This window comes from Rattus norvegicus, chromosome 10 (genome assembly GCF_036323735.1).
Source record: "Rattus norvegicus strain BN/NHsdMcwi chromosome 10, GRCr8, whole genome shotgun sequence".
Classification (NCBI taxonomy): Eukaryota; Metazoa; Chordata; class Mammalia; order Rodentia; family Muridae; genus Rattus; species Rattus norvegicus.
In genome coordinates this window covers 79679969-79693724 of record NC_086028.1, presented here as the reverse complement: position 1 = coordinate 79693724, position 13756 = coordinate 79679969, and the positions used below count along the sequence as shown (strand labels likewise).

At 53.8% G+C, this 13756-nt stretch overlaps 1 protein-coding gene across 1 annotated transcript; it reads left to right on the top strand.

Moving 5' to 3' along the window:
• Positions 1-5171: 5171 nt before the first annotated feature.
• Wfikkn2 (WAP, follistatin/kazal, immunoglobulin, kunitz and netrin domain containing 2) lies at positions 5172-11266 on the top strand. Its single transcript, NM_001398592.1, has 2 exons — positions 5172-5623; positions 8094-11266. Exons 1-2 carry the CDS (start codon positions 5429-5431, stop codon positions 9612-9614), a joined length of 1716 nt encoding a protein of 571 aa, NP_001385521.1. The 5' UTR covers positions 5172-5428; the 3' UTR covers positions 9615-11266.
• Positions 11267-13756: the final 2490 nt, after the last annotated feature.

The following is a 13756-nucleotide window of genomic DNA, read 5'->3' as shown; positions in this document are numbered from 1 at the left end:
TTGCTGGCTTCAGACACTGCACCTGCTTCACCTCACCGTTCTAAAGGCTGAAGAGCCAAAATCAAAATGTCCTCAGGTGCTTGATCCCCCTAAAGCTCTGGGTGACAACCCTTTGCTGCTCCGACATTTGGCTGCGGTTTTCTCCAAGTCTGTGTCTGACCCTCTCCTGTTCCAGATCTCCTAGGCAGATACCTGCCATCTGTGCCGTTCCCTCCCAGACAATCCAGAATGATCTCATCTCGAGAGCCTTAGCACCTGCAGGGACCTTTTCCCCAAATATGGCTACATTCCCAGGTTCTGAGGTCGGGACATTTGAGGGTCACCCTTCAACCCAACTCCACCAAACATGTCACTTTGTAAGCTGTCGTTCAGTTTGGTTTTGCTTTTATTATTTATGGACTGTACCGGGAACCTCTGGTCAGGAAGCAGCTTTCCTGGTCCTCCAGGATTAGGAGAGCTTCCTGTCTGGTATGGCTTCAGAGATGGGTCAGAAAGCTGCTGTCTTGGAGATGAGAGTCCCTGCCAGAGACCAAAGTCTGTGTAAGACTGGAGGGGAAGAGCTGGGAAGACCAGAGTGGGAGTATGGCTGCTCGGGCAGGTTAGGGAAAGAACGGGGATGCTAACTTAAACAGAGACAGCGGTTCCTGGTGGTCCAGACTGAATGCGTTTGCCTTCATCCTCAATCTGCAGGGACCTTTGTTAATCCAGAGTCATTCAATAGCAGACTCTTATTCTGGCCCCACCCCCTCCACACCGTGTACACACGCAGGTGCACATAAAACAGGACACACTGACAACGGAATGCATTTCAGGGGTGCAGATGACTTTAGAGAGCATGAGCCACTTTGAGGGACAGCATAGGGTGTTAGGGAGCCCCCTGACCTCCGGACATCTCAATGAACAAAGAACAGGAACAAGGCAGGAGTGGGGTCATAGGCCACAATGGCCAGGGGAGTTTTTAAAATGGGTGGGGGGCCCTAACTGGGAGGGAGTCCGGGTTCCTCATGCAGTGTTCCTCCTGGCCTCCAAGGCGTGGGAAAGCTGGGACTTGACTTCCTCAGGCAGAGCAGAGTCAGGAGCAGACACCTTCGGGCCTGCCTGCCTGTGTTTGTTTTGGCTGAGAACTTCACGGGGCTTTTTGAAGCTGGTTCCATCAGTGCAAATCTGGAGGAATCAAGACGTGGATCACAGAGGAGCTGAAGGGGCCTCAGATGGGGAACTGGAGGTGGTCCTTCCTTGAAAGATGTGAATGAATTGCCACTCCGGCCCAGGAACTACAGAGGAGCAGGATCTGAACTAAAACCCTCCAGGACACGCAAGTTCTCAAAGCCACCCAACCCTGTGTGCCTGGCATATCCCTCTGTGCCTGAGGATACACACGGATCTTTCCAGTGTCCAGGGGCTCTGACAACAACCCTAGGCCTCCCTAGACTGTGCCCCACCCCTCCCAAGCCTGTAATTCATGATCTTGATTCGGTGCCAACCCCCTACCACCGTCAGCTCAGCCTGGACACTCCCAGGTCCTGTTCCACACAGATGCTGGTGGGTCACGTGTCCCCCAGCTGAAGGCCTCCCCCATCCACCTCCACCATCTGCTGAGGCCCCATAATTATTACAAGGCTCTGTGCAGCCTCACTTGGAGGGAAGAGCTCATGTAGCCTTGTAATGTAAGCCAGGCCTGAGGCTGCTCGGGCAGGGGGTCCCCAGCTGGGTAATGAGCCTTTCACTGAGGTGGCCTAAGTCAGTCTCTCTGAGCACCTCATGGAGGACAGCGTCTTCTCCCTATTCCCATTTTTGCTCCCCAAATCCTTCCAAACACAAAGCCAGAAGGACGACTTGGACTGGCTTCCCGCATGAGACAGTATGGACGCCCTACAGAGGGCCTAGGCGTGGTGGAGAATGGGCTGCTGGTCTGCCTTTGCTGGGGGTTGTCTTTCTAAAGGAGTGGAGCAGCTCCCACCCCCCACTCCTCTAAACCTCCTGAGTTGCCCTCATCTCCCCTTCCTGGGCCCCACAAAGGGGTGGGGGTGGGGTCTTGGCCGAGGAGCCCAGAGCTGTGGGCCAGGCCTCACTGTGCCTAGTATAGGAAGCTGCCTTCTTTCCTCTTGCAGGCTGCTGCTTGGTCTCAAGCCCCACCCAATAATCATCTTGTAGCATCAACCCCAAGCCCAGCCCTTCTGCTACCCCTCAGTAGGGTGAAGACCACCTCCCCCCCAACCCCACAGTCCCTGCAATTATCATCACTGCGCCATGCTGTTTTCTGGTGCAGACTGTGAAGTTGTGGATTTCCGTGTGTGCACATAGTAGGGGCTTTAAGAACCATTTGAGGAGAGAAATGAGCTAGGGAAAGCGGGAACAGACATGATGAGAGGTAAAAGGCTTGGTTTGTGCATGACTATTGTGTCTGAGAGGCTCCTCTGGGTTCTCTGGGTGGCCTACAGTGGTGTATGCTGTGGCTGAGTGGTAGGGTGGGGCTGGCTAATTTGGGTAATAGGTCAGCTGTGCTGTCCCTGTCAAGACCCCACTGGGTCAGGAAGCTCAGGGTGAACCTGAGGTCAAGGATCACCCAGAGTTCACTGTCAGATTGAGGGTGGCCTCCTGGCAGCAGGACCTTTGAGCAGGTCCTAAGCACACGCATGGGGAGGAGAGTGAAGGGCACTGTGGTCTAGCTTTTCTAGCATAGACCAGCACCCGGCCCTCACTCTCGCCTCTCACGCTCAGTGGCGGAGAAACGAAGCTGGACCCTATGTCGGGGAAAGATGAATGACAGCTAGAAGATACCCAGAGGCCAGGCCGTTGCCCAGCAGCTTAGCCCCACATCCATTCCCAGTGAGGAACTTGGGGCAGAGTGGGATTGGGTGTGAGGGGGATCACAGAGAGGCTTGGGGTGGTGGGAAGCTCAGAGTCGCTTAGAAACAGGCTTCAGGGCCGAGGCAGAGAGGGGGAGGTCTCAGCAAGGGGCTTGGGGAGGGAGGCTTGCTGGACTTCGTGGTACAGTAAGTACAGTTGTGGCTCACACAGCAGGGGAAGCTTGGGCCATGTTCCCCTGACTGGGGGACTACTAGGCAGGCCCAGCCTAACTTTCCTGCTCAGCTTCCGTTCCCGTACAGGTATCTCCTGGGACTGGAAGCGGGGTCACCATCGTAAACAGGGTGGAAGGTTTTTTCCCACCAACCATGAAAACAGGGAGTGGAGACCAGAACCTCTCATGGCCTCAGCAGACCCCCAGACACACGGCATCCTCCCTTAAGATGCTTGCCCTGGCATGATGTCTCTTGACACTTTCTCTAAGTGCTGCCTAGAAACTTGTCACTGTCTGTTTCCTTCTGTGGCATTGCGGGAGGCTGAGTGGGTGAGCCACGGGCAGGGCAGGGCTGTGTAGAGGCTCCCGCTTCGAGCAGCAGGAACACGGCTTATGAAATTACAGGGAATTCAAAGCAGCCGGCATCGCCCGCTGTCTGGTTTCATTACTGGAAATGGCCTCCTTTGAGGGAGGTTTGCTTTGGTAACTTAGCAGATCAAGACCTGACACCCTTCATTAGCCCTTTGACAGTGATAGAGAAGTCAGATTCTAGAAGCACACAACGGAAGGAACTGGCTCAGAAAGAGAAAGGCCAGTGCCTCACCATGCCAGGAAGGGAAGAATCTAAAGGAGATGATCTTGCGGGTGATTTTTACAGTCCTCTTAGGTGGGGAGCCATGGTTATCAAGAGAGCAACTGGGGGGCCTCAGACCCCATCTTCCAGCCACTTCCGTGCCCTTTACCACTGCTCAGTCTACTCTCCAAACCTTGTTGGCTTATCCTTAAAAAGGCACCTCTGTCTTTCAAGGGTTCCTTTCCTCATCACCCTAAGCATCTAATGACGAAATCAGACACCCTCAATCTACTGGGATAGAAATAGCCCCTCCTGGCTACTTACAGCTCTCTCCCGAGGTCTTCCACCAATACGACCCCTGACTTTCAAAAACTTCCTAACCATTCTGTAAAAACACCAGACTTTGGGCTGTACCTTGATAGCAATCTTGGCAGACGGATGGGGGAGGGGTGGCTTCGAAAGGCCCCGCCCACCCCCAGCAAGCCGCTGCCCTTGCCTCCTGTTTGAAGGGAGCTGTGTGACACGGGCTAAGTTGCTTAGCTTCACTGTGCGTTCATCCTTTGCTTAAGTCCAAACTGGATGTACAGCTTGCTGGGAGGATTAAATGGAGTGATGTATTAGAGAGTCAGGAGCACGGAAGGATTAACTGATATGATTGGTGGTTCTGAGGACCCTAGGCAAATGGCTTCTGTTCTTCCATCGGAAGCGAACCACAAGTCCATAGGGTGCCCAGCACCCAAGGGTCCACCAAGCAGGGGGGCCACTGTGGCCACCGGCGAGAGCAGCTCGGTGCTGGTGTAGTGGAGTCCTGGGACACTGTAGCTGCACCGATTTCTTGGACTCCACAAGTGTGTAGAGACAGGAGCGAGGAATGTGATCCGTCCCAGCAGCCCGGGGGAGCCAGACCATATCTGGTATCTGGTATGTCTCTCTGGAATGATTTTGGGGGAATTCACCAAAGTTGGAACTTAAGACATGGACTGCCGGTAACCCGTAACACAGGGATGTGGCGCTACCCGTGTGCATCCCCCCACAAGGGGACCTGGTGCCCGGGGTGGGAGTCAGCTTACACAGCACAGCGCCGGCTGCCTGGGCCCGCCCTTGAATGGCCGTGAACTTGTTTTTCCACGTCATTTGCTCTCAAATGTACTATCGCTCTGGACGACGCTAACACAGCGGCTCAGGTCCTTCCTCGTAACAAGCGATTGTGTGTTCTTTAGAGGTGGCTGAAGGGGAGGAGGGGGCCTGGCCCCAAGGAGGTGGGGAAAGGGAAACAAACCTGCCTCACAGTGAGCGTGCGTGTCCTGGGGCCAGCTCCCCCCCCCCAAAGCACATGCCATTTCTGTCCCTGGAAGGGGTTAAAGGCCTCCTGGAGTCAAAAACAAGCAGGTGTCCCACCGTGCCAGAGACCGCTGCCTAAACTGTTTCCAGCTTTTCCCCCCTTTCTGCAATACGTCTGTGATCAGCCACGGGACAGAGGCGCCAGCAGCCGGCCTCTGACAGGCATCGGGTTAGCTCGCTCCCACTCGGGTGGTGCGCCCAGGATATAAATCCAGGCTCGAGCCCCTGCTGTGTTCCTCTCCCTGCGCACCAGGGGTGGGGGGGAACAGAGTTTCCTTCCAAAGACCTTTCTTTTATCTGAAGCCTCACAGCCCAGCAGGCTGCACTTGGCGGAGCCAGTCACAGCAGCCGAAAGCCAGCAAGCAGCCTCAGCGAGGAGACTTGCTGGGGTGAGGAGGGCAGGTGTTGCCAGCCCTGGAGAAGAAGGGCCTGGTGGCCCTCAGCCCTTGGTGTCATCACAGGGGAACCCTCTGGCTACTGCAGACAGCACCATGTGGGCCCCAGGGCATCATCGGTTCTGGTTCCACTGGGGGCTGCTTTTGCTGCTGCTCCTCGGGGCTCCCCTTCGAGGCCTAGCGCTGCCACACATCCGATACTCCCATGCAGGCATCTGCCCCAACGACATGAACCCCAACCTCTGGGTGGATGCCCAGAGCACCTGCAAGCGAGAGTGTGAAACAGACCAGGTGAGTGGGATTCCTGAAGCCTGAGATGGACCACCTGAGTGGGTCGGTGACGGTGACAGTGTGGGAGCTGTGGTGCAGGGACGCCTCAGGAGTGCTTCCAGGAACATAAAGGGACACAGACCCTGCCCACCTTGAGACAAACAGGGCTTGAGCCTGGCTGAGACCTAGAAGAAGAGGGTGTAGTGTCCAAATCCATCTCTGAGCACTCCTCTTTGTGTTTGTTGAGGGATGCAATGGGCCAGCACTGTGGAAGGCACGTCTCTCGGGATAATATAGCAGCAATGGTGGCTGTTCTGCTGCTCACTCAGAGGTCGAAAATGGATGCTCACAGAGTGATGCCAGAGCCAGGGAGAGACAGGTTGGCTTGGAAACATGTCTGTTGGATACATTGTTGCAGTTAGTTTCACCAGGCTTCTAGGCTTTTCCTCAGGTTTGAACTCAGCCATACAGTAATGAGGCTACTGGGCAGATTGAGCAGGAGCCAGTATGTACAAACACTCTAAGTGTCCTGTGAGGGAAATGAACTGAGTTCCCACCCCTCTGCCTCTTCAGTGTTCCCACATGCTCCTCCCTTGTGGATGCTGCTGTAGTCAAACGCCACCTCCAGATAGTTGTTCTCTGGCTGTCAGGTGGGTTCTTCTAAGGGCCACCCTTGTCCTCTCTTGTCCCTTGGCAGTTCATTTATCAGAGTACTGGTGCCTGAACTAAGTGTGGCCACTACCTTGCTGGTCATCTCTGAGGGTAGCCCAGAGTCTCCAAGGGCTTTGGGTTTGGGGTAGGCACCACTAACGAACATGGGAGACCTGGGAGCTTCTAGAAGTAGCTGGTCACATTGAGAAAGCATGGGGCTTCGCATGGAAAAAGAGTGGCTGTTGCCTCACATTCTCTGGGGACCATTCTCAAGCCTCTCAAGACGGATGCTGCAGTGGTCCACAGTGGTAGGATGCTGCAGTGGTCCACAGTGGTAGTGTGGGGATAAAGGAACAGGGAAAGTGGCAGTCCTCCCATCAAAGAGCTCATGCCATCAGATGGCTACCCTTGGAGAATCTTTTGCCCTGATACTAGCTAGCCTGAAATCAGGTGGGACTTAGGGACAGTAGGACTTTGGCTGGCTTTGCATGTTGTCTGGAGAAGGCACCAGAGTAGAGCTAAGCATCCAGGTAGCCTAGATACATTGTATCTCCTTAAGTGAAAGTACTCTAAGTATTCTCTCCAGCCTTCCTTCACCTGATCCCCAAGGACTCTGGTTCCTGAGTATCCCGCCATTCCTGGACCTCTGGACCCTGAAGGAATTGCCTAGGCACACTGGAACAGAATAGCCGTCAAATCAAAGAGCAGGCTTTCCTGTTCACAGATCACAGTGTCCCTGTCTACCCCTCATTCTAATGTTCTCTCTCCCTTGAACCTCAGCTCTGGATGTGACCCATCCCTGTCCCCAAGCTTCCCCTGTTGTGGCCCAGAAGCCTATGCCAAACAAGGGCTTCAAAACAAAGTCCTTATTCTGAGCTGAAGCAGGGAGAAGAGTAAACAAGTGGAGCAGCCGGCTCCACACAACCGGGTGGGGGCTGTTTTCCCCCTCTTAGCTCATGTGGAATGTCAAAAAAGCTAGAATCAAAGTGGGAAGGACAAGAGGCCAGTGTGGTGGGGACTAATTCACACAGCCACTACCTGGTGGAGGATTAGCAGCCCAGCCAGCTGCCCAGCCACACGGTGTGACATTGTGCAAAGCACCACATGCAGTCCGCATTTGTGTGGGCTCCAGTTGGCATGTGCTAATTCTGAAGAATTAGAGTAAAGCCTTACATGACTCCACAGAAGTCAGAGGGGGATTACAGACTGGCAAGGCTTCACCGACACCACACAGGAGCACTTTTTATTTTCTGGTCGCAAGGGTCTCTGACACCTTTGTGTATGTCGGTGTCTCCCAGATGGGGGGAGGTAGGTGTGGCTAGCCTTGAACATGGGTCCAAGATGCGACCTCTTCAAGTTAGCCAGCGCATCCTTACCCTAGTGGAGGAAAGGAAAAGTCAACCTCACAATGTAAGCCGGTGCTTCATGGTAACTGTACCATGTTCCATTCCAGGAAGCCCCTTTCTGCCACTTCTCCTCTCTGTGGCCTGAGCATCAACTCTCTGACATGTTCTCACTTTGAAAATGGTAGTGAGCACATGTCCCCCATTAGAGGTCTGTGGCCCATCTCTCTCTGTAGCCCTGTGACCTTGGACAACTTGCTTTACCTCTCTGTGCCTTAGATTGCTGTGTACAAAGTGGCAAGCAGAAGGATGTTCAGGAGCCTGACAGACAGTGGATGCTGGGTCTATGTGAGCTCTTATCTACCTTAAGTACTTAGTGTCATCGCACGCAGGTCTAAGTCCCCACGGTCCAGCCTCTGGCAGAGATGTCAGAACCTGTCCATTCTTGCTTCCTCCATGTTCAGAACTCTCTCTCTCTTTTTCTCTGGTTCTTTCAGGAATGTGAGACCTATGAGAAGTGCTGCCCCAATGTGTGTGGGACCAAGAGCTGCGTAGCAGCCCGCTACATGGATGTGAAAGGGAAGAAGGGCCCTGTGGGCATGCCCAAGGAGGCCACGTGTGACCATTTCATGTGTCTGCAGCAGGGCTCCGAGTGTGACATCTGGGACGGCCAGCCTGTGTGTAAGTGTAAAGACCGCTGTGAGAAGGAGCCCAGCTTCACCTGTGCCTCTGACGGCCTTACCTACTACAACCGTTGTTACATGGACGCCGAGGCCTGCTCCAAGGGCGTCACACTGTCTGTGGTCACCTGCCGCTATCACTTCACCTGGCCCAACACCAGCCCTCCTCCGCCCGAGACCACTGTACACCCTACCACCGCCTCTCCAGAGACTCTCGGGCTGGACATGGCCGCCCCGGCCCTGCTCAACCACCCCGTCCATCAGTCAGTCACTGTGGGTGAGACTGTGAGTTTCCTCTGTGACGTAGTAGGCAGGCCTAGGCCAGAGCTCACTTGGGAGAAACAGCTGGAGGATCGAGAGAATGTGGTCATGAGACCCAACCACGTGCGTGGTAATGTGGTGGTCACCAACATCGCCCAGCTGGTCATCTACAATGCGCAGCCCCAGGATGCAGGTATATACACCTGTACAGCTCGGAATGTCGCTGGGGTCCTGAGGGCTGACTTCCCATTGTCAGTGGTCAGGGGAGGTCAGGCCAGGGCCACCTCAGAGAGCAGTCTTAACGGCACAGCCTTCCCGGCAACAGAGTGCCTGAAGCCCCCAGACAGTGAGGACTGTGGAGAGGAACAGACACGCTGGCACTTCGATGCCCAGGCTAACAACTGCCTCACGTTCACCTTTGGCCACTGCCACCGCAATCTCAACCACTTCGAGACCTATGAGGCCTGCATGCTGGCTTGTATGAGTGGGCCGTTGGCCACATGCAGCCTGCCCGCCCTGCAGGGACCCTGCAAAGCCTACGTGCCACGCTGGGCCTACAACAGCCAGACGGGTCTATGCCAGTCCTTCGTCTATGGCGGCTGTGAAGGCAATGGAAACAACTTTGAAAGCCGTGAGGCCTGCGAGGAGTCTTGTCCCTTCCCAAGGGGCAACCAGAATTGCCGAGCCTGCAAGCCACGACAAAAACTCGTTACCAGCTTCTGTCGGAGTGACTTTGTCATCCTGGGCAGGGTCTCTGAGCTGACCGAAGAGCCTGACTCAGGCCGTGCCCTGGTGACCGTGGATGAGGTCCTAAAAGATGAGAAGATGGGTCTCAAGTTTCTGGGCCGGGAACCGCTGGAAGTCACTCTGCTTCATGTGGACTGGACCTGTCCTTGCCCCAATGTGACAGTGGGAGAGACACCGCTCATCATCATGGGGGAAGTGGAGGGGGGTATGGCCATGCTGAAACCTGATAGCTTTGTGGGTGCATCAAGCACTCGGCGGGTCAGGAAGCTCCGTGAGGTCATGTACAAGAAAACCTGCGATGTCCTCAAGGACTTCCTGGGCTTGCAATGAAGCTAGCCTTGCTACCCTGTCCCTCCTCCGCCCACCCGCTCTGCTCTCAGCTAGCCATCCAGACAAGTCAGGTTAGACAGCCTTGACTAGGGAAGAAACGTCAGCTAACACGTGGGAAGAAAGCCACCAATGTCTTAAAGCCACTGAAGTTTTAGCGCCACCCATATGCTCTCTCTCCCTCTCCATGTTCTCCCTTTGAAAATGGTAGGGAGCACATGCCCCCCTTTAGAGGTCTGTGGCCCATCTCTCCATACTACCAGCCCCTTGACCTTGGACAATTTGCTTAACCTCTCTGTGCCTTAGATTATTGTATACAAAATGGGAATAGTGGTTGTACCCCCTGGGCTTAGAAGAGAGCAGTCAGCTAAAAGAAACCCAGGAGCCTCACAGGTGTTTGGATTCAATAAAATGTCTGTTTCTTCCCTCCACCCTAGCCCTACCCCCAGACAAGGTTTTTCTGTGTAGCTCTGGCTGTCCCGGAATTTACTCTGTAGACCAGGTTGGCCAAGAACTAAGAGATCCACCCGCCTCTGCCTTCTGAGTGCTGGGATTAAAGATGTGCACTACCATGTCTGGCTAAAAAGGTCCGTTTCTTTTTTTTTTTTTTTTAGCTGGGAAGGGGGTTGGCAAAAGGGAAGAAAGGACACATGTAAGTTGTTTTCCATGAGTGGTTCCCTCAGGCAGTCTCATTCCCCTTTGCTGACCCGTGCCCCTCTGCCCAGTGTCAGCCTGGGGTCAGGAGGAGATACCATCTGCATTGTTAAATGGTTTAGCTTGTATAGGAGGTAATGTGGGGGGAGAAAAGAGAGGCCAAGGATCACTTAAGACAACTGCCCCACTGCCTCCTGCCCCCACCACATCGCTGTAGTCAGAGACCACCCACATAAAGGGTTGTGAGCAGTGGGAAGCCAGAGCATTCACCCTAGGCTATAACTTATCCTAATGAAGGCTGCGGGGACCGCTACTTTTGTTGGGGTCGGTTTGTGTCACCACACCAGGGGAATCCATGTTTTTTTTCCTGAGCTGCATCGGTTTCTTGGTTTACTTCTGTTCATTTCAGCCCAGTGGACCCTTCCTGGGTGCCAGGTGCTGGGACCATAGAGAGCTGATACCTCTCTACTGGGCGAGCTGGAAGGCAGTCCCCCACGCTCCCCCCAGGAGCCAGTGGGTGATTGACAGCGGTTAGGCATTTCCATCTGATGGGTCAGGTGCTTTCATATGCCATAGACTTCCTTGGAGAAGCCCAAAGATCTGTTTTGGTAGCAAGAGAAATAAAGAAGACAAAGGCAGGAGGGACAGGGGACAGCATCAGAGCGGAGGTGGGCCCAGGGAGCATGAATATTGCTCGATGCTGCCATCTGGTGGTGCATTTGGGCACCTGCAGGGGTCGGGAGGAAAGCTCTATCTGGGTGGGGCCTGGGAGGGGCCTCTTGGAGATGGCAGCTCTGAGATCACTTGTTTGTTCTGGTCCCAGCCACACAGGCACTGGAAAGAGGATTTGGAGCCCCTCTGTCATCACTGCATCTGCCCTGTTTCCTCCCCAGCCCTTCACTCTGCCCGCATTCCCCCAATGGAAGCACTGTGGGACGTCCTAATGTCTTCCTCAAATATACAGAGGACAAGACTAAATAAAAATTCATAGTGTCAACTGCTCCACATGTGTGGTCATTTTGGGAAGGCGAGGAAGGGACTGTGATCACGTCGTTGATTCTGGTGACCTCTTAGGAGGGAAGTCTGGCCAATGGCACTGTATTTGAGCCATGGAGGGACACGGTAGATTTTCAGGTCCCCTGTGAAATATGAGCTCCTCAACCACACTCTGAAGAATATGAAATAAGCAGAAGGGCTGGAGAGATGGCTCAGTGGTTAAGAGGCACTGACTGCTCTTCCAGAGGTCCTGGGTTCAAATCCCAGCAACCACATGGTGGCTCACAACCATCTGTAATGGGATCTGATGCCCTCTTCTGATGTGTCTGATGACAGCTACAGTGTACTCATATAGAATATATAAATATAAACAAACAAACAAACAAACAACAGGAGAAACCCCTACCGAGAAGGCAGGGTGACTTTTCCACACTCGTAGGCAAGAAGGGCTCAGACCCTGAAGTGTGGTCTAACTGCTCTGTGGGGGACAGTGGGGATCCGGGCCACAGACAAGGTCCTCCTGCCTCTGATACTGTGGAGTCTAAGTGTGAAGGTGGGAGGACAAGAGCCCCTCATACTCAGCTGTGAGTTGTAGGGACATGAGGAAGAGGCCTGCTCTCCAGTGTCCTCACAAGGCCAGTAGTAGTGCATTTGGCCCCAGGGAGACTGAATGGCTGTTCCCTAGGTCCAGTCAAATGTGTGGAACCCATAGCCTGTCTGACCCTCAACAGAGGCACCCCCTTTCTTGTAGTTTCATGGGGTTCTCAGGACCACACCCAAAGGAGGAATTCAAGCCAGGCCCAGCCTAGCCTAGAGTAGCCTCTTTAACCCATAGCAAAGGCCTGAGGAGTGGACGAGGAGCCTCTATTTCTTTTTTTTTTTCTTTCTTTCTTTTTTTCAGAGCTGGAGATCGAACCCAGGGCCTTGTGCTTGCTAGGCAAGTGCTCTACCACTGAGCTAAATCCCCAACCCCGGAGCCTCTATTTCTAAGAGAAGAGAGGGCAGGGGTGGGAAGGCCACGCCATCACTGAAGGGCACCAAGCAAGGAACTTAGCCAGCCAGACAACATGACTGATGGTCATTTCCCAACCTACTCAGGCATCCAGGGAGGCTGAGAACTGTCACCTCACTCTGTCCATAATGGCCTGTGGACATTGACTGAACCTGCTTCTAGGCCACAATGTCCAACCAAGTGCCCACTCTCCAGCCTCCAGCCTTACCTGCCACTTTAGTTTTCTTATACAAAGAAGAGTGTAAACCCCATGTTTAGGTCAGTTTGCTGTTCTGCTCCCCTGGTAGAGAGGGAGATTCAGGGGAGGTGGGCATTGCAGAAACTACCAAGCCCATGAGACCAGGGCTCACCAAGATCTGAATCCAACCTCCATCACTAACTGGCTGACTCTGACCATCTTCACACCTAGCTACACAAAGAGAAGTGAGAACACTGATGTCATGTCACTGGTTTGTCATTTTTGTGTGTCTACCAGCACACTCACATGCCCGTTCGCTCACACTTACACACACGCTCGTGTGTGTGAATGCAGGGACACTCATACCACACTGCATGTGTGGCTGTCGGAGGACAGCCTTAGGTGTCTGCCCTCCCTTTCCACCCGGGACTTGTTTACCCAACACAGCGGCTTGGAAGCTTACAGAGATTCTCCATCTCCCATCCCACCATAGGAACACTGGGATTACAGGTCCTCGCTGCCTTGCGCCTGGCTTCATGTGAGTTCTAGACATTCACACTGAGGTCCTCGTGCTTGTGAGGAAAGTGTTCACCACCGAGTCATCTCCTCTGCCCTGGATTTGTTGTTTTGTTCTAGACCGAGTCTCTTGCACTGATCTCAGCCTCACTCTGCAGCCCAGATCTATCTCAAACTCGTGATCCTCCTATTTCAGTCAGGATTGTTTCACGATGATGCGTAGGTAGTCCTAGCACTTAAAGCGATTTGGGATTCAACCCATTACCCTTGTAAGAACTACAGCCTGGCCTAGAGCAGTCCTTTTGCCCTCTGAAGTTCCCTGGGCAAAGATGGGCCCCAGGACCAAACGCTATACATCATTGTTCTAGACACTGGGCCTCAGCAGTCTTCTGATTATCACAAAGAACATCGAAGTAGGCCCCTTCCGTGGGCTGACTTGGGGCTCAGAAGCTTCAGGGCTCACTAGGGGCCGAGTGCTTGAGAAGCTATGGCCATCTCTGACCTGCTGTATGAGGCTGGTTTCTTTCTGACGAGCAGGTCAGGTTCTCATACTGGGCTAACCTGAGTTCCCAAAGCAGTGGCAGTCACCTGGCTCAGTCTGTTAGACATGCCCTCAATTCTGCTCCAGGACAGGAGGAAACCGAGGCCACCTGCAGCCAGGTCAGTCTCATGCTGTCCTGTTTGTGGAGGATCTCACCCCTTGCTACCTCAAGGCTATGTGGCTCTCCCTACCACTAGCCTGCTATCCAGGCCTTTTACTGTCTTCTAATCTATTCAGGCTTGGCTGAC

Bases quoted from the DNA above. Each gene is read 5' to 3' on its own strand.
- Wfikkn2 (NM_001398592.1), top strand. From the start codon at position 5,429: ATGTGGGCCCCAGGGCATCATCGGTTCTGGTTCCACTGGGGGCTGCTT. The intron at 5,624-8,093 runs GTGAGTGGGATT...TGGTTCTTTCAG, and splicing joins GAGAGTGTGAAACAGACCAG to GAATGTGAGACCTATGAGAA.